At 45.8% G+C, this 19,693-nt stretch overlaps 1 protein-coding gene across 1 annotated transcript; it reads right to left on the bottom strand.

Moving 5' to 3' along the window:
- Positions 1-333: 333 nt before the first annotated feature.
- tmem165 (transmembrane protein 165) lies at positions 334-15,470 on the bottom strand. Its single transcript, XM_084309122.1, has 6 exons — positions 15,121-15,470; positions 14,309-14,534; positions 13,937-14,112; positions 13,182-13,364; positions 11,763-11,868; positions 334-1,921 (listed from the first exon to the last, which is right to left on the bottom strand). The coding sequence occupies exons 1-6, from the start codon at positions 15,271-15,273 to the stop codon at positions 1,845-1,847; spliced, it is 921 nt and encodes a 306-aa protein (XP_084165248.1). The 5' UTR covers positions 15,274-15,470; the 3' UTR covers positions 334-1,844.
- Between the last annotated feature and the right edge of the window lie 4,223 nt (positions 15,471-19,693).

Here is a 19,693-nt window from a genome sequence, read left to right as displayed (position 1 = left end):
GGCTTAGGGAACGCCCGCTCCGTTAGCTTAGCTTCATCACTGGAAGTGGGTCAGACTTGTACCCTCAAGTTCCCTACAGTCACGAAAGTATCTGAACCGATTGAAGTTTATGGATACCATGACAAAATAAAATAAAAGAGCGACATCTATAGCAGCGGAAATACGTTTATTTTGTACATTATCTAATGTTAACACGAACCTAAACTAACGTTACAACTAACCTAAAGTTAGTTTAGGTTCGTGTTAACGTTAGATAATGTACAAAATAAACGTATTTCCGCTGCTATAGACGTCGCTCTTTTATTTTTTAACCCCCCCCCCCCCCGACCGGAAGTTATTACCCTCGTTATCTGCTTGAGTGTCCGGTTGTTGGTTTTCGTTAGCTACAGTAGCAGCATATCAACACCAGCCATGGGAATACCGTTTTCTAAATTGGGGAGGCTTTTAATCGTCAAGGTAAGAGGATTTTAAGTCATGGTATCCATAAACTTCAATCGGTTCGGATCCTTTCGTGACTGTAGGGAACTTGAGGGTACAAGTCTGACCCACTTCCAGTGATGAAGCTAAGATAACGGAGCGGGCGTTCCCTAAGCCTAACGCACGCACAGAGACAACAAAGGTATGTATCTTCTTGTCCAACTCCAGGGAAGATGGCAAATAAGATAATTTCCCAAAATGTTGGCGTTTTCCTTTAAGTCACTTCCTCTGTGGGACATAAATAGATTACCATCACTAATCTAATCTGGAGTAAGGTAAAGTAGGGCCCACTGAATAGTAAAAAACAAAATTAAAATAAAATTAAGTCACAGTAGCAAAGAGTGCCATTTCCTTTCATTTGATTATTTATCCTTTATTTAGCCAGGGCGGTCCCATTGAGACACAAGATCTCTTCTTCCAAGGAGTCCTGGTCAAGACGGCAGCATAAGCGGAAAAAGAAAACGTCCAAGGAGTAAACGGATCTGCCACGTGGATAGAAGAGGGGTCGTGAGAAAGAGATAACGGGGGGGGGTTAATAAATAACCGAGTAATACGGCCCTTGAAGTGTTGTAGATATTCTGAGGGAATGGCAGCTGCGTGGATCGACGTGACAAACCTTCCCACAAACACCGTCTTCACCCACAGTACTGGTGACCTGAGGTTGAGCAGCACGTCAGCAACCACTCGACAGCACTTGGGGCACATGTTTTGAGAGGCAAGCGAACAACTCGGCATAAAATAGAACCGAGGCCAAGGAAAATACTCAACTAAACTGACCCAGTACGGCACTGCCGGGGCTGAGTGTGAGGGAGGTATGTCAGATTCCGTCAAGCTAACGTTACAGAATCTATACTTGAGGGGTCACAGACTCAGTAAGAGGGCAGTATTCAGACACACTCCAGTCATCCATCGGTCTCTCTCTCACTCACTCACAAACACCTGGCTATGAGTACAACTCTCATTCATTTACTCACTCACACTCACTCACACTCAACAGTCACTCATTTACTTAGGCCACTTTTTGGAACATTGCGTTGACTTACATTCATTCCTTAGCTCTTAACCATAACCATAACAACTACATGCCCAACCCTAACCGTAACCTAACACTAACGTTAACCACTGACCAAAAAATGAGCTTTTCCCCCAAATTGGGGATGGTGCTTTTGTCCACGAATGGACAAGCCGCCGCCCCAATCAACTGGTTTGTAGTATGAAATGCGTCCCAGAAGTCAGAAACACACATGCACACGCATACACTCGCTTTCATTGCACACAAATGCACAGTCAAGAGTATAGCCTCTTTACAGAAACATGGTTGAGCTTTACATTTATATACAAAATTTGCCTGAAAGTCTTTTCTCCACTCAGAATCCTGCCTCCGGCTTGATGAAAAGCGCAGAGAAGGCAAAGGCCAGGAACACGATCCCCCCGATGATTGTAACTATGGAAACAAAAACAAGCATATCATATCCATTACATAACTAGATTGGTATTGTTCTTCAACTACAGTGGAAGGGTTTCATTCCAAAATACTATCAAGTTTCCAAAAAAACTTCACAAGGCTGGATCCAAAACCTCTGAAATTGCCTCATCTTGGTGCAGCGGTAGGAGATAATTAAAAGCACAATATTACTGTTCTGATTTTTTTTTTTTTTACAAGATCCAGTAATAAGATACCGAATGACTACGTTTTTGTTCATTTATTTCTCATATATCAACACATAGCAACTCATATAGCAACCGTTGTCTCTTCCATTGCCATGTACAAAACAATGGTTGCTATGTTACAGGCAGCCATGTTGGAAGATAGAACTACACAAGTATTCCAGGCTCGAAGTTCACTACTCAATATAAAAATTAAAAGAACCGGGATTATCCTCAAAAGTGTTACTGTTTTGTTTAAGTAAATGTATTTTATTAGCCAAAAACTTAAATATTCTTTAATACGTTTTACTTTTATAACAGCAATCATATTGTAGGAGTAGATGTTTTCTTCAAACAGTGGATATCTCATGTATACTGTACTTGTAAAAATCTACAAAGATTTGACCAAACACCTTTTTATAGGATCTCTTGGCAATTTCTTCCTGACAAGGAATCTAGAGGCAGCATTTATTTTTTGCCTTTTTACTTGCTCCCATCCCACAATTTAAATCACTCGAATTCCCTCCTGGTTGTTGCGCTGCCCTACTGTCCATCTGGAGAGGGTGTAGACTACCACATACTGGGAGAGCATAATGCATTAAGAGGCTCCCCCAGATCCCCTCCCTACTGAACAGGCAGTTGGAGTCCAACCAGTAGGAGTCGCTGTTGCAGCGACCAGGACTCCATACCATAAGGATGATTGACCATGCCGGAGGTACCGCTGCCGGGAATTGAACCTGGGTCTCTGCAGTGGTAGACGAGTGCTTAGACCTCTACACAACCCACAGTCAGTGTTTTTATGATGGCACAGAGACACTCTAAGTCTCTAATTGTATTCAATGCTGCAATCTCCACGCTGCGCGGAAGTAAGATGGAAGTAATAGGAGAGTGATTTCTACGCTGTTCTTGTTACACTTCAAGTCTATTTCTTCCTGCTGCTGCGCATCAGTGAAGTGTAGAAATACATTGACTGCTAATAAATGTTCTCAAAGAAATCCATGCAGAATTATGTTAAATGATGTGATCTCTTCTTACTGTGGCAAGATTTCAGTTTCCTGATTGAAGTGATAGGCTAGATGAGTAGGCATTCATAGGCATTCATTTGAAAGAGTAACGGATATGTACATTGCCTCATAGGCTACAGGTCATATTGATTCATTGTCATTTCACTTCTACATATAAATACATTGTTCAATTGGAACAGCCTCCCCATCCAACTGCCTCCCCATCCAACTAAGGGCACCACAGAGCCTGGACTCTTTTAAAGCAGGCCTGAAAACATTTATTTTTCAAAAGGCCTTTGATTGCTAGCTATTCCTTGCGATAATTTTTTTTTCTTGTGTTGTTTTTTTTTTTTAACTATGTTTTAACCCTGTAGCACTTTGGGATCCTAGTGAACGAAAAGTGCACTAAAATACAATTTATTATTATATATGTATTTAATAATTATGTAGGCTAGTGTTTTCCTATGCTATTGTGTGAACCCTGTGGTTGAATAAAGCAGAAATGAATGGTGTTACAAAGGGTCAGATTAAACCGAATATATATATTTATTGCCTGAGATCCCATGTATAATATTTGTATATCGTTTGATATCCCCTGTATATTCCTTGTACAATATATACGGAATATCCCTTTACCTGGTAGCAGGACAGACCATAATATTCGTTCTCCTATTGGAAACGATCCCCTAGGCGCCAGCGCCCCCCCCCCTCGAGCTGACTTGAAAGCTACCGCCAGGACTTGCCCAAACATGCCCGCTTTTCGCCCACGGCTACGAGACCGAGAGGCGACAGAAATGAGATAGGCACTATTTGTCCACCGTACGTATAAATATGACCAGCAAATACAGAACTTCCCTTGCAGTTCCCTTTCAGTTCGCCTTCAGTTCAGTCTGGTCCAGTTATCCAAGCAACGTCTCACCCACTACGCAACGTGGGCAGAGCAGGGCTCGCATCGCCCCAAGATAGTCTCGTGTTATCCTAATACGTCTGTTTGTCGTATCGTTCGCTATTCATTAGTAAACCTTCATTACGAGTCAAAGACCACGTGGAGTGAGTAATTGTGCGTCGACATAGAGCACTTATTGCCCGTGCTAATAGTATAGTAACGTCAAGTTCAGCCGTGCATTACCGCACCGGAGGATTTACACCGGAGCAGCAGCACCACGGGGGATTTACACCCCGCCCGCAGTGCCACTTTTCCGGCAAGGATTATTATTCTTCATTCTTCACTACGCTGCTGGAAGCAGAGAACCGTCTACACCCACTGCTGTGGGATCCACGTGCCCGTGGAGACATCACTCAAGCCTGTTTCTGTCGTACCAGAGACTCCACGGCTCTCACCTACACGGCGCGCATCCTGGGACCAGGCTGCTTCTCCCCGCTGCTCCAGGGGTGACATCGCCCCCGTGAACCATTGACTTGCCTAGAGCTTTGCCTCCCTCTGCTGGCTTACAACCGGTAGTACACCCTTTCCCAGAAGATCCCTAGATAATTACTTAATATTTACTATTGACTCGCCTATGCACATTCTATTTGCCTTATAAGCGCAATCTAAGCAAAGTATATTATGTAATACTATCCCTTTTATGTAATAAATATTCTAACCGAGTATTTTGTGTGGAAAACCGTGTTATTGTGAGAGTGTTCTAATCTAATAATACTTATGTACAGTATTGGCCAGGAGTACATAGACGGTAGTGATTTAATGATATCAGTACTTGATTAATACAGTCAGGGAATTGTACCCCTCAGTTAGAATTGGTCCTTCGAGCCCCGGATAATAATTAGCGTAATATTAATATAATATTAATATTGACATGGCCGATGACGAACACTCCACAAACGGTTCTCCTAAGCTAGATCGCCCGCAGCGCAGACGACAGCCACCTCCCTACCTAGAGGCATACTCTGTCAGTCCAATACCTAGCTTTAAAGGGAAGTCAAACGCGGAAAAAGTAGAAAGTAAAATTATGTCCGACCCTAACAACCAGGTTACCCCGACCACAGAGGCCCTAGTGGGTGCTAATGTAACTGACCAAGCTCACGGTGGGGACCAGGAGGGAACTGACACGACTTTACCCCCAGACAATACCGAAGAAATAGCCCCCGATCAGCTCCGGGAGGAAGACAACCCTAAAGAGACGCGCACCCAGGAGACGGATCTCCTCGGTACGCAACAGGAGAACGGATCTCCAACCAGTACTGCCGGGAGCCGATCGCCCCGAACGGCGTCTTCCCCCAGCGAGGCGGACAAGATGCTGGCGCAAGCACTCATCGCCACCCTGGCAGCCTCCACCGAACGCGATCGACTTCAAGCGCAACAGACGTGCGAGCGCGAACATTACGCAGGTGAGCGAGAGCGCTTCCAGGCGCAACAAAGGAGCGAGGACGACCGAATAAGACTGGAGACCAGACGCCTCCAGACAGAAGAGAACATCGAGAGAAGCCGCGCCGACGTCGCAAATGCACAGCTCCACGCCGCCCATGCCAGCGCCAATGCCCAGCGTGACGTCGCCAACGCACAGCGCGACGCTGCCCAGGCCAGTGCCAATGCGCAGCGCGACATCGCCAATGCCCAGCGCGAAGCCGCGCGAGACGCAGCCCATGCCCGGCGCGAGGCAGAGCGCGACCGGCTGCAGGCGGAGCTGATGGACAAACTGGTTGCCATGGCGACACCCCCTCACTCCGCACGGAGCTCCCAGAGATCGTCGAGACATGGGTCTAGGACACATTCCCCTACCCGACGAAGCGACCCGGGACCCCGCCTACAGGAGGATCCTGTCCACGTCTCCGAACCCCCTCCCCAGCCGGTCCATACGAGACCTAGCAACCGGGGTACAGAACCGAACCACGCCGAGAGACTGAACAAAAGACTCCAGGTCCTAGCAGAGGAAGAGGAGGAGGAGGAAGATGAGTGTCAAGCCGACCAGCAGCAACGTGCTCTGGCCCAGGAGGCCCAGTACAGCCCCGACCCGCAGCAACGTACTCAGGACCAGGAGGTCCAGTACAGCCCAGAAGTCAGCCCCGAGGCCCTGCGCTACAAACCCCCGACTCAACTCACGGGTGAGTTTGACGCACCGCCAGCCCCGAGGAACAGCACCTGGGTACCCGACCTTCGGTACCCACCAAGTACCAGCCCAAGACGACACGTAAGAGGAGACTCGCCTAGGAGGCCTCTCCCCCAACGCTCACCGATGTGCCAGTCATCCATGACATCATACATTGCCACGCCGTCATTTCCCGACTTCGCCTATGAGAGTCGAGCACAGTATACGGAGCTCCGGATGTGCCTAGAGACAATGATGGTGGATGTCGCTGGTGAACGCCACAAGTATGCAATATTACTGAAGCACCTGAAAGTACCGCGAGCGCACAATATAGCGCTGGCCTATGCCACCTCTTCGACACCATACACAGCGGCCCTAGCGGCGCTGGACCAGAGATATGGACGTATATGGGATTACGTAATAGAAGAGATAAGGCATATTGACCGCCTACCCCCAGCCACAGACAATCGCTCACTAGACGACCTGTCAATCAAAGTGCAGTCCCTGGTGGGGATGCTGGGAGCGCAACGGGAGAAGGGCAGGCATGAGCTATACGCCAACTCTAACGTTGAGAGGATTTTGGAGAAGCTGCCACCCGCAAGACAGGAGCGCTTTCGGCGGCAGAGGGACTACCGCGACCCCGACGGCCCCGAGCCATCCCTCCTTGATCTGGCCGACTTCCTGGCGAGAGAGGTCAGCAGCTTACGACTGGACACCTTCGGGCGGAGCACGCCAAGCTCCAGAGAGGGACCCAGGAGAATAAATGATGGAAGAAGATCGGTGACTGTTATGCACCAAGCCGAAGCAGTACCGCAGCACTCCAACCACAACACCCCCTCGACGAAAGAGGACCAGTGGAAGATTGAGTGCCAGTACTGTGAGGGAGAACATCGGCTCCATCAGTGCGAAGATTTCAAGAAGCTGACCACGGATGATGTGAGCCAGTGGGTCAAGGACCACCGCCGCTGCTTCCGCTGCGCGCGCAGCCACCTAGCAGCTGAGTGCCACTTGAAAAGGAAGTGCAGCAGGTGCGGTGGCACCCACCTGGAGGTCCTGCATGACCTCAACAAGCGTCAGCCAGGACAACCGAGTGGGCCCGTCGCGGTCATGTACCACGCCGAGGCGGTGGCACCAGAACCAAAGTTCCACCAGACCGCTCCCTGGTGTCCCGACTGCCACGGCAGACACTGGCGGACAAGGTGCGACTCGTACCATATAGAGTCTACGTCACCACCCGAGACAGGAGTGCTCCACATAGACCCCCAGCATAGCGGGACCCCCCGTGTGCTCCTCAAAGTGGTCAGAGTGCTCCTGAGCCACGGGGACAAAGTCATGGACACTTACGCCGTCCTTGATGACGGGTCAGAGAAGACCCTTCTGCTCGCGTCCGCCGCGGCCCAGCTGGGACTGCGGGGGAGCGAGAACCAAATGACGATTCGGACAATAAGAAGAGATTTAAAGACGATAAAGGGCGAGAATGTCTCCTTCACTATCGCAGCAAGCGGGCAGCCAGAGCGACGGTACAAGATCACAAATGCTTTCACCAGCCAAGAAATAGGACTATCGCAGTACACCTACCCTGTCACCAAGTTGATGGATAAATATGTGCACCTGCGTCAATTACCTATCCCGCTCATAGACGGCGCTACCCCGACCCTGTTGATAGGCTCCGACCATGCAGAACTCATAGTCCCGATTGACCGGGTCCATACAGGCCCCCGAGGCTGTCCTGCAGCAGTCGAGACCCGCCTAGGATGGACATTGCAAGGCCCCCTCGCTAAATCTCTCAACCGAACAGCAGCCACTAGTTGCCTCCACTCCAGAGAGACAGAAGAAGACACCGGCCTCTCCCCCGTACAGCAGAGGCTATTGACATTAAGCGAGAGGCCAGTGAGAGAACCGTGGGTACCAGAGGGAGTTCGGAACTCCACCCCCCTCAGCTGCGCTTCAGACGTAGCTGACCTCGAACCCAGCACCCCAAGCGACTCCTTGACGGGGCGGCCGGGACCGGCCCCTCCTCACACGGGGTACAGAGCGAACAAACGAAACAGACGGAGGAGGAGGAGAAAGCACAGCCAAGCAAAGATCAAAGCAGTCTCAGGCCCGCTTCCTCCCAAGCCCCCCCTCATCCCGTCCAGTCGTCATGACCATAGACCAGTCACCACCCCGAGCTGCGTGGCCGGCCGGCCGGCCGCGTAAGCAAAGTGACCACTGGTGCCGACGGAAAGGTCAGAGTGGCAGAAGTGCTCGGCCAAGGGCGGCCCTACAACCGACCCGTGGCGAGGCTGATAGTCGCCAAGGCTCCCCGACTCGCCTAATGACGACCATGACCCCTGACTTTGTGAACTGCCCGACCCCTCACAACGGACATTGAGTAGTGGACAGTGCGGTTAATCTGTCTCTGCTTAGCTAATTAGGTGGGACTAATTAGGGGGCGGCTGTTACAAAGGGTCAGATTAAACCGAATATATATATTTATTGCCTGAGATCCCATGTATAATATTTGTATATCGTTTGATATCCCCTGTATATTCCTTGTACAATATATACGGAATATCCCTTTACCTGGTAGCAGGACAGACCATAATATTCGTTCTCCTATTGGAAGCGATCCCCTAGGCGCCAGCGCCCCCCCCCTCGAGCTGACTTGAAAGCTACCGCCAGGACTTGCCCAAACATGCCCGCTTTTCGCCCACGGCTACGAGACCGAGAGGCGAGATAGGCACTATTTGTCCACCGTACGTATAAATATGACCAGCAAATACAGAACTTCCCTTGCAGTTCCCTTTCAGTTCGCCTTCAGTTCAGTCTGGTCCAGTTATCCAAGCAACGTCTCACCCACTACGCAACGTGGGCAGAGCAGGGCTCGCATCGCCCCAAGATAGTCTCGTGTTATCCTAATACGTCTGTTTGTCGTATCGTTCGCTATTCATTAGTAAACCTTCATTACGAGTCAAAGACCACGTGGAGTGAGTAATTGTGCGTCGACATAGAGCACTTATTGCCCGTGCTAATAGTATAGTAACGTCAAGTTCAGCCGTGCATTACCGCACCGGAGGATTTACACCGGAGCAGCAGCACCACGGGGATTTACACCCCGCCCGCAGTGCCACTTTTCCGGCAAGGATTATTATTCTTCATTCTTCACTACGCTGCTGGAAGCAGAGAACCGTCTACACCCACTGCTGTGGGATCCACGTGCCCGTGGAGACATCACTCAAGCCTGTTTCTGTCGTACCAGAGACTCCACGGCTCTCACCTACACGGCGCGCATCCTGGGACCAGGCTGCTTCTCCCCGCTGCTCCAGGGGTGACATCGCCCCCGTGAACCATTGACTTGCCTAGAGCTTTGCCTCCCTCTGCTGGCTTACAACCGGTAGTACACCCTTTCCCAGAAGATCCCTAGATAATTACTTAATATTTACTATTGACTCGCCTATGCACATTCTATTTGCCTTATAAGCGCAATCTAAGCAAAGTATATTATGTAATACTATCCCTTTTATGTAATAAATATTCTAACCGAGTATTTTGTGTGGAAAACCGTGTTATTGTGGGAGTGTTCTAATCTAATAATACTTATGTACAGTATTGGCCAGGAGTACATAGACGGTAGTGATTTAATGATATCAGTACTTGATTAATACAGTCAGGGAATTGTACCCCTCAGTTACAAATGGGCTAAATAATATATTGTAGACCTACATCAAAATAATTTTAGACTATTTGTTCAAGTTGTTAATTTTTCTGCTCCTTGTCATTTCAGTTGAGAGTAACTTTATTTTGCTGCCTTTTTAAGCTGACGAGTAGCCGTGCCTTTTTTTTTTTTTTTGGTCTTTTTTCCCCCTCCATTTTTCCGCCGATTTTCTCCCATCCCAATGTTAGTCGTATGCCAATTCCCAGTCCCTTCCTGGTCGCTGCGCACTTACCCCCCACAGTCAGATCATCTGGGAGAGTGGAGGCTACCACGTGCTTCCTCCGACACACGTCCAGCCAATCACCGCTTCTTTTCACCTGGCAGCGCGGATTCTCATTGAGAGGGCGTAGCGTGTGGGAGGACCACACTATCCCCCTCACGTCCAATCCGCGCTTAGCAGGCGCCCCGACCGAACTGTAGGAGTCGCTGTTTACAACGACCCGGTCCCACACCGCCAGCTTCTCCCACCCTCTGATACAGCCAATTGTATCAGTGCAGACGGCCAGCCAAGCTGGTGACAACCCCGGAGCTGTGAGCTGGATTCGAACAGGCAAATCCAGCTCAGCTCCGGGGCTGGTGACGAACGCAATCTCCGCTCGGCCACCTAACCGCCGCTGTAGCCGTGCCTTTCTAACCATGAAGTACTGCAAAATTATCAAAGGATTAAGAAATTTTATATGGATTGGCTGAAAGGCACCATGTTCCTGTTTTGGAAATGTCAGATAATTATTCAAATAATGTGATACTAGTTGTTCACATGCAAAGAAATAATGCAACTTGTGTTCTTCCTTATGACAATGATTTGATTATGCTGCTATTAGGCTATAATACATAGGAATTATGTATACGAGTAGCTCATTTGGTAAATGGTAAATGGCTGCTTTTTTATATAGCGCTTTTATCCAAAGCGCTTTACAATTTGTTACTCACATTTTACCCATTCACTCACACACCGACAGCGGAGGCAACCATGCAAGGTGCCAACCTGCTCATCGGGAGCAATTAGGGGTTAAGTGTCTTGCTCAAGGACACATCGATACGCTGCCTGGGAGGAGCGGGAATCAAACCGGGAACCTCCCGATTGCCAGATGACTGCTCTACCTCCCGAGCCACTGTCGCCCCAGAGCCACATTTCCCTCCTGTCACTCAAACTCTGTCTGTTTCTTCTGTGTACTGCCCTGGTTTAACGCTCCTCAAAGTTGTCCCGATATCCTATCCATATTGCTGCTCTAGACATTCCGGACATTCCATGTCCAAGCTCTGTAGGCTATGGGTCAACAGGAAGAGGCGAACATGCACTTGTTTTTGGATGCTGGTGCCATGATTGCACAAACTGGGTAGCTGGGAAACACTGTGCCATGACAAAAAGGTTTCACCCTTATTGGTTTTATGTCTCATCATATTTGTGAGAGAAAGGACACAGATTTTTTTTAAATTGCAGGCAAGGAAAGAAAATACTGTTTTATATCAATTGGCTACAATCTTTTTGTATTTTCACCCCTGATTCTTTGGCATAGTATTTATGACGAGGGACAATATATTGCCACACAATATGGTGCAATGCCATACATCATATACTGGTATTCACAATTAATAAATGGGTATATAGGCCTACATCATTTTGGACTAGATCAAGTGAAACCCGTTAGAATTTAAACCAGCAGTGATTATGTGCATTTATGCCCAGATATTTCAATTTCTATTGCTGAAACTCATCTTTGCTGTCACAGCCAGTGTACATTGCAAAATATATGCTGCCATGACGCTGGCATGATCCTGTATGTTGATCTGATGGGGGAGTGTGAGTGAGAAACTGACTTTCTACAACCAGAAATGTCCTAAAAGAATTTCAAATAATAAAGGCTAGAATTTCTATAGACAGTATCTTACCTGTTCTGACAGATATCTTCTGGGCAATCATCCTTCCACCAATCACAGCTAGTCCTGTACACAGACAGTGTCCAAGTGTCCCGCCTACCGCAACTCCAAATGGGTCCTAAAAAAACAAGACAGTTTCTTTTTTAGTCCTCGTCAATTGACTTATCGCAAACCCTGCCCTCTTTTCTTGATCCTCCAATCACAACGGTTGCTTTCCTTTCCTATGTGACTATATCAATTTGGGCTCAATATTAAACATTGAGATCTAAAAATACACTCATCTTTGTGGGGTTCGTCTTTCACAGTCATCAAGGGATGCTAAACCAAGTCACAACATATACTACCAACATAAATAATATATACTACCAACATAAATATATACTAAATACATTAACCCTTTGGTTGCCGTTCACGAGAATTCTCATTTCTGTGGCCCAACGGTTCAGTGCCAAAAAACGAAGATTCTCGTTTCTGGGTCGTTATTTCTTTTATTCGCTATTGCCATTCATAATCCATCCAGGCACCTTGTGCAGGCTGTCCTGAATGGGTCTGAGATCACAAACATCCAATACTGCCGCCTAACGCCTTGCAGCCGCTATTGCACATCCTTGGATTCACTCTGGCTCAGCCTGTATGTTGATCTAACAAATCCAGTACGGGTTTTCCTACTCGGGCAGTAGCAACGGTTATAACACATGGACTGGGGAGAATCAAGCATAATTCTTGATCCATGTAATTTCGTGGAATATCTTGGCAACACGATCGAGATCAATACTTGGAATGGCGATCAGATAATTGGATTATTCTTTTTGCAGTACATCCTAGTCAAGGTTAGTGCTATATGTTATCAATCTTGTGTTGATCCGAGCATGCCTCCATTGTGATCCGCGTGTCCTGTAACGTTACTCCACAACGTATGCCGTTGGTGACAATCGAAGCATAACCCCCCCCCCCCCTCTTTCATGCATGCATGATGAAACATAATACCGATAATCTAGCGTTGATTTCAGATTGATTGTTGATCCAAGCGATGAATGGCACGCTGCCTAATGAAATGCAATAAAACGCTGTTTAGCTGCGTTTCCTGGGATTACACAGAATTACTCTAAAACTATACTCATATTCACCACGGTATAAAACGGGAATGTATTGATGAAAGAATTTTCTGTTTTTTGCATCTTGACCAGAAGAAACTCAATGACAATCGACTATATTATTAGAACCATAGATATAATATTTAATATAGTTTTAGCACTGCAAACACCGTCATGTACCCCTGTTCATTACAGCACTGGCACACACGGCCCACAGCGAACTCTAGTGAATGGCACTGGATGTGTTAAGAAAATATATATACTACCAACACAACACATTCCTTTCTGTGTATTAATCCCAGTGTATCAAATGAAGCCACTGAGGCTGTGAACCAACCTCGCGGGCCGCCAGGATTATGGTGGTGAGCTGTGAGCGGTCCCCCCACTCCGCTAAGAAGGTGAGGGTGAAGGCCTGGAGGAAGATGGGAGAGATGATGCTGTGCCACCTTCCATGAGGCAAGGTGCTGCCTGCTCCAGCCTCTATGTCCGCGGCCCCGTTCACCAGTTTAGATCGCTGGAGCTGCACAGAGAACAACAGGGGAAAAAGGAATTTGATTCAAACTCAACCAACTCAAGAGCAACAGAATATGTGATTAATATATTAAAATATTTGAGTCCGTTATTTTTTTTATTAGATCCTTAGATGAATGAATAAAGGTTAGGCAAATGAATGTGTTGCTGTGCATCGATGTGTGTGGAGGGAGGTATCCAATTAGGACTTGTTTGCATCATTTAACAGGTATTGTTGGAGATGTTAGACCTGCATTGGCCCTCATTTATAAAACCAGAGAAATCATCACAAATGTATGTGTTTAGATGATGGTAAGAAATCATAGCAGCACGACTTTTTGGAGGGGGTCAATAAATAATGCATGCTGGGTAATTTTGCCATTCTATGTCTATAACATGGAAAGAACCTAACCATTTATACATACTAGCGTTGCTTTGCTAACTACAAGAGAGCTAACACCAGATTCACGTTGTTGGGACTCCAACCTGTCATGTTGGGTGTGGGTACAGGCCTGCCAGTAGGTGAATAAAACATAAGGTATCGTTCTAATAATCTAAAATGTTCCCCTAGAAACAACGTACCTCCTCGTCCTTCTTCTTGATCTCTGCTTGTACCTCCTCCAGCTCCTCCTGGCCCTCATCCGGACTCATCCTTAGCCCCTCCCTCAGCATGCGAATGCCAAAAATGGCAAACAGGGCTGTGGACACGTAGTATGTGTATATTCTGGGGATGATGGTGGTGGCATAGCCAAATAGCACTGAGGGAAACACAGGAATGTATAGATCAGTAAGAGATGGAGGAATACATTTGCATTATAATCAGGGCTAGACACATACATATCACAGTATTGTCCAAATTACATGGGATATTTGCAAGAAAATGTTTAAAAAAAATTGCAATATAAAAGACAAAAATCTCATATTGGTTGAGCTCAAAGACTGATATCCACCAACCTGAGAGGCAGGTCATAACACCCAGTGCCAGCATAGCTCCTACTAGCACTGTGAGGCGGTTGTACCGCATGGCCATGATGGCTGCAATGAAGAAGGTCTTGTCTCCCAACTCAGATACAATGATGACAGAGATGGCAGCCACAAAGGCATGTATGAAGCCAAGGTTCCCCTTGCTAGGGTCATTTTCACTCACGACTGGGCCTATGGGATGGGGACTGGGGATTTTCTGAAAAGCAAGACAACAGTTTTAAGCAGAGGTTTGGGGGGGGGGGGCATGGGTAGTAGTATGGGAAATGTATAGAGTGTAACAAGCTTCAAATGGTTTGTTGACGTAGAATCTATTCAAAGAAGCCATGTATACCACAACTAGAAGGGAGAAGTCAAGTGACACCAGGTGGCTAGTGGTGGTGACATTTCCTCATCTATCATGGTCCCATGCCTTCTAACATTGATTGATTGAAAACGTTATTAACAGATTGCAGAATGGGTACAATACAGTACAGCTCAATACACACAATTGTTAAGGGGATGCAGACCAGAGAAAGACTTTCGTCTTGTTTACATCAGGGTCCCCCATTTTCAATTAATCAACATTTACCCCCCCCCCCCAATCTTATTGTCGCTGGTTAGGGTAAAGTTAAGTTAGTTAACCTCGTTAACCGCACGGGCCAAACCAGGAACACAAAACGTGAGGATCTTTTAGCAGCTAGCCAGCGACGTTAGCTTTTAAAGGCCGTTGCTTTCGAGGGAAAAAAAAGCCAAAGTAGCTAAGTAGCTTCCAGTGGTAGAAACCCCATAAGTTGTATTGTTACCTCTTTTGGGAGCTGGTCTAGGACCGGCTTCGGTTCCTCTGGAGTGCCCGCAACTCCGACTGACAACAACACAACGACAGCCAAGTGCAGCAAAACCATCACACTTTTATCTGACCGTCCATCTCTTCGGCCGACCATGAGATTGAGATGCATCTCTCCACGAAGCAGAATACCCGGCCGGTTGCTTTAAAAATACCGAAGACAATTTGTGTGTTTATTAAAACTGTCTCTCACAAATCACTTGGTATAATTTGTAGCTGCAAATTGGTTAACTTCATATTAGCATAGCAATCTATAAAAATGTTTAAAGCGTCAACAGTCTTTTATCCGTTCGAACTGTACTCGATCAATGTTTTTAAACATGCTGCCTCTACACAAGCAAAACACGGAAGTGATTGGACCATAGAGAGAAATACGTGTACTTTGTACGTTGACGTAATGACTATATAGTACAGCAATTGGTTACTCTCACTGTCAGTAAAACATGTAATGGAAAATATGGTCAAGCTTGCCAGACGCGCAAATAAGGAAATCTGTACAGGCGACACGCACTCACATGACTACACTATAACAAACAGTTTTTTTTACTAGCAGTTGTGTTTGTTGTTAGAAGTAACGGATTATACATTATTTTAACACTATGTTGTCTGCTTATACAATAGCAAGTATTACTTCGTTTGTACATTTTAAATAGTTAAAATTGTATATTCACTTCAATACACAAGTCTACACAAAAGCTGTAAAAAGAAAGAAAGAACACAAACAGAGTTTGGCAACAAACAATTAATTGTGAATAATTAAAACATTAGATGCAAAATGTTTATTATAGTTATTTAAGTACAAAAATACCATTTGTTTACATTGGAAAGACACAAACTTCACAACTTGTGAGAATAAAATGACTGGGGAGGAGGCAAATGTTGATATATTTAAAGTTGCAATACAGTAACTATCTTTTGACAGTATTTTTCAAAACCGTGCTACCAGCACTGTTGTGACTTATGCCATCATTTATTTTCTTTGACAAAACCCGCCGGTGCTTTAGCTCTGCCTTTTCAGTGAATCTCAGTATTGTGCCAGTAAGGCAGTTATGTTTCATCTGTCTGAGCGTTCCGCTCCAACCTTATGGGATAAGGTTGTCCATGCACCTAGAGTGCTCGCTGAAAAAAGCTTCTACTTCCACCTTTACATTTACCATGGCCACACCCGCCCAGAATAGTCTGTATTGATCCTATATTTTTCCAGACGGTGCAACTTGCTGTATAAAAGCAATAATACACTCGAACCAGTGGAATATCGCCACTCTGTGATGCCCACGCCACTCGAGCTTCGCTCTCGTGGCTGCGGGTGCATCACAGCCGTGGCAATATTCTTGATATTCCACTGGTTCTCTTGTATTATTGCTTAATTAAGTTATTGAGAGTTAATGAGTTTGAATATGGGCACCAGCGATGTCATCAGAGGACACTGAATCCGCGTTAATTACAGCTCAATGAAATTATGTAGATGAGGGAAAAAAGATAAGGATTGTAATAGGGATTGCTATTCTTTCATCTACATAATTTCATTGAACTGTAATTAACACAACCCAAGGATTCAGTATCCTAAATAATATAGTTTTGCATCGTCCTTCTTGATACATGATCAGGACCCCAGGAAGACTAGAGGCTCTTTCATGTGTCTCTAATGGGGATCCTTTAACTCATTCAGCGCCAGCTATTAGTCTTGGCCTTGTAGCTAACTATGTTATATGTATGTCACTATGTTTGGAGAGCTATATCTATATTCTATATTATAGCTATGGGGACAATACTATGGTCATTTGACAGTGACTTTCTTCCGTCCAAGATGCAAAAAAGAGATAATTTGTTCATGCATATGTTTGCGCGTTATCCTGTGGTGAATATAAGTATAATTTCAGAGTGATCCGGGATAATTCCTGGGAAGCGATTTATAGGGCGCAACGTGAATTCTACTATAAGCGTTGGCGTTTCTTGCCTGGACACGCTACTATTTCCAAATCAAATGTATATAATAGGTATTATGTTTCATCATGAATGCATGAAAGGGGGTCGTTTCTGATGCTTTGATTGCCAGTAACAGCATTCGTATTGAACACTAAAAACACTGATCAGCTGGATCGGTATCAAAACATTGTCAAGCTGAAATTGATGTCAGATAGTCCTTACCTGTGGTCGTGGTATTCCAAAAAGAATATTCCAATTGTCTGATCGCGATTTCCAGTATTGGTGTCCATCTGGTCCCGGACATAATTTGGCACAATTTATGGATTGAGTGTGCCAGATGTGTTTCGAAGTGGTCGGATGAAGCGACTTACTCGGCTCCGTCTAAATATAGCGCCCGGAGACATTTGAGTGTAACACAGAGTTAGATATAAGGTTTCAAAGGGTGGGCGACACTGCCATCTGGTAGGATGCGGCCGGTATTGCACTTTGGCAATCTCAAAATCCTTTCCTATGGCAACACCGATGTCAGTGGATGAATAATGAATAAAAATATCGAATAAAAGAAAAAATGACCAAAACCTGAGATATATCGGGTCTGGCAGCCAACGCATGTAGAGTTAACCCGAGATATCTCGGGTCTGGCAATTAAAGAGTTAATAAACATAGAGTTCGGTTGACTATTCCCTTTTCTGGTAATGACTATGAAAAGCACCTTTAAAGGGCGGCTGGGTGGCGCAGCGGACATTGCGCTCGTCACCAACGCAGGAGACACCCTACGACCGACCTGTGGGGGGCAAATGCAAGCAACGTTCAAGACAGGGGAGGGGAGAATTGGAAAACAGCTAAATTGGGATGGAAGAAAAATAGAAAAATAAGGAGAAAAAGCGGATAAAAAAAGAAAAGCACCTTTAACATGCTCATTTGAAAATGAGAATAAATGTAGAATAATTGTTTTTCCAATAAGAAATGCACAACAGGATACACAAAATAATGTCAAGAATAAGTCACAATACAAAAGGGATAAACGCCTTGCGATGCCTTGGGTAGGAGTCAAATTTGCTGATGTAATATTCGTGGCAGAGCTGCGCTGCCAGCGCCTGGTTGAAGAGTACATAGAGGACAACACACCACAAGGTGAGAGACTGGCCTCCGGACACCAAGCTCAGAGACACATAAATAAGCAGTTCAGCAAAATAATGAGGGCAGGAAACCAAGTCAAACCAGCCTCCATCTGGCACTCTGTGAGCCAGCGTCTCCACTGCTCCTGTAAGAGAAAACACAAGATAATAATGTTGCTTTATCAATCCTGTTGGGGAAATTCAGGGGTCATAGCAGCACAGGAGAGTTACAGGCTGGGTAATAGAAATGACAATATAAATACTGCATATAAGAGAGAAAAAAAGAAGAAAAATAAAGGTGAGGGACAGGTGAGACATGTATACTCTATCGATAATAATAACAACAACAACAACAACAACAACAACAACAACAACAACAACAACAACAACAACAACAACGCGTGCATGTATGTACACCCCCCCCCCCCCAGGTCAAACCCCATGTTTTATATAACTAACTAGGTCTACTCTGTACAATGTGCAATACTCCATACTGAGTCCAAGTCTACCCTGGTATAAATAAACAGATTAAGCGGATTATCAATAAATATAACCCCTGTGAATGCTGTGATGAAGGTAAGTGACAAGAGAATGGGTCTCATTCTCCAACGGACTTACGACAAAAAGGGCTTTCTCTTAGGGCCATTTGAGACCTTTTCGGGCAAGACATGAATATAGACAATATATTATAATATAATATTAATTATATATGTTTTATTGGGACGTTTGGTGAATCCCAAAATCGGCCCGAAAAGGTCTCAAATGGCCCTAAGAGAAAGCCCTTTTTGTCGTAAGTCCTTGGAGAATGAGACCGAATGACATGGTCAGTAACTATCGGTGTTACAGTAGTTTGAGCTAACAGACAACTGCATGAGCTGACCTGAATCTCCTTTGCGAAGCCTGGCCAGCAGGACTAAAGAGCGGTGCTGGAGCAGTGAGGCCCAGGTAAAGAGCACAGTTCCAGCCACATGAAACCAATCCAGCTGGGAGAGGAGAGCACCAGGAGTCTCTGTAAGAAGCAGATATACATCAGCGACAGATATTAATCAGATGCTTCAGTTAGGTATAACTATGACTAATGTCAGTCTCACCGTCTCCAACATCCAGATGATCTGGACAGAGGACCGTCAATCCCAGTATGATGTAATAACCCAAGCCGAATAGATACTGAACCAAATGAATGGCTCCTTCAGAGAACACACTGACGAGCAGGCACTCCAACAGCCTCCTGAGGGAATGGATACACAGCAACAGCTGCACCAACAAAGTACACACCTGTGGAACTAAAATAAAAACACACACACAAAAACGATAGTTCAAACAGAAACTCATGAACAGCCCGACATGAGAAGTGCTAATATGTATCAATAACTGAAAGAATGATTGCATTTCTATAGTGCTTTTCTATAGAACACAAGACACTTGAATACAACTGAAAGACTGCATACTGCAGTATGGGTGGCCTCAGTGGGAATCAAACCCTTAACC

This window comes from Notolepis coatsorum, assembly GCF_963971535.1.
Source record: "Notolepis coatsorum genome assembly, chromosome: 2".
Classification (NCBI taxonomy): Eukaryota; Metazoa; Chordata; class Actinopteri; order Aulopiformes; family Paralepididae; genus Notolepis; species Notolepis coatsorum.
This window is presented reverse-complemented; position numbering and strand designations above follow the sequence as displayed.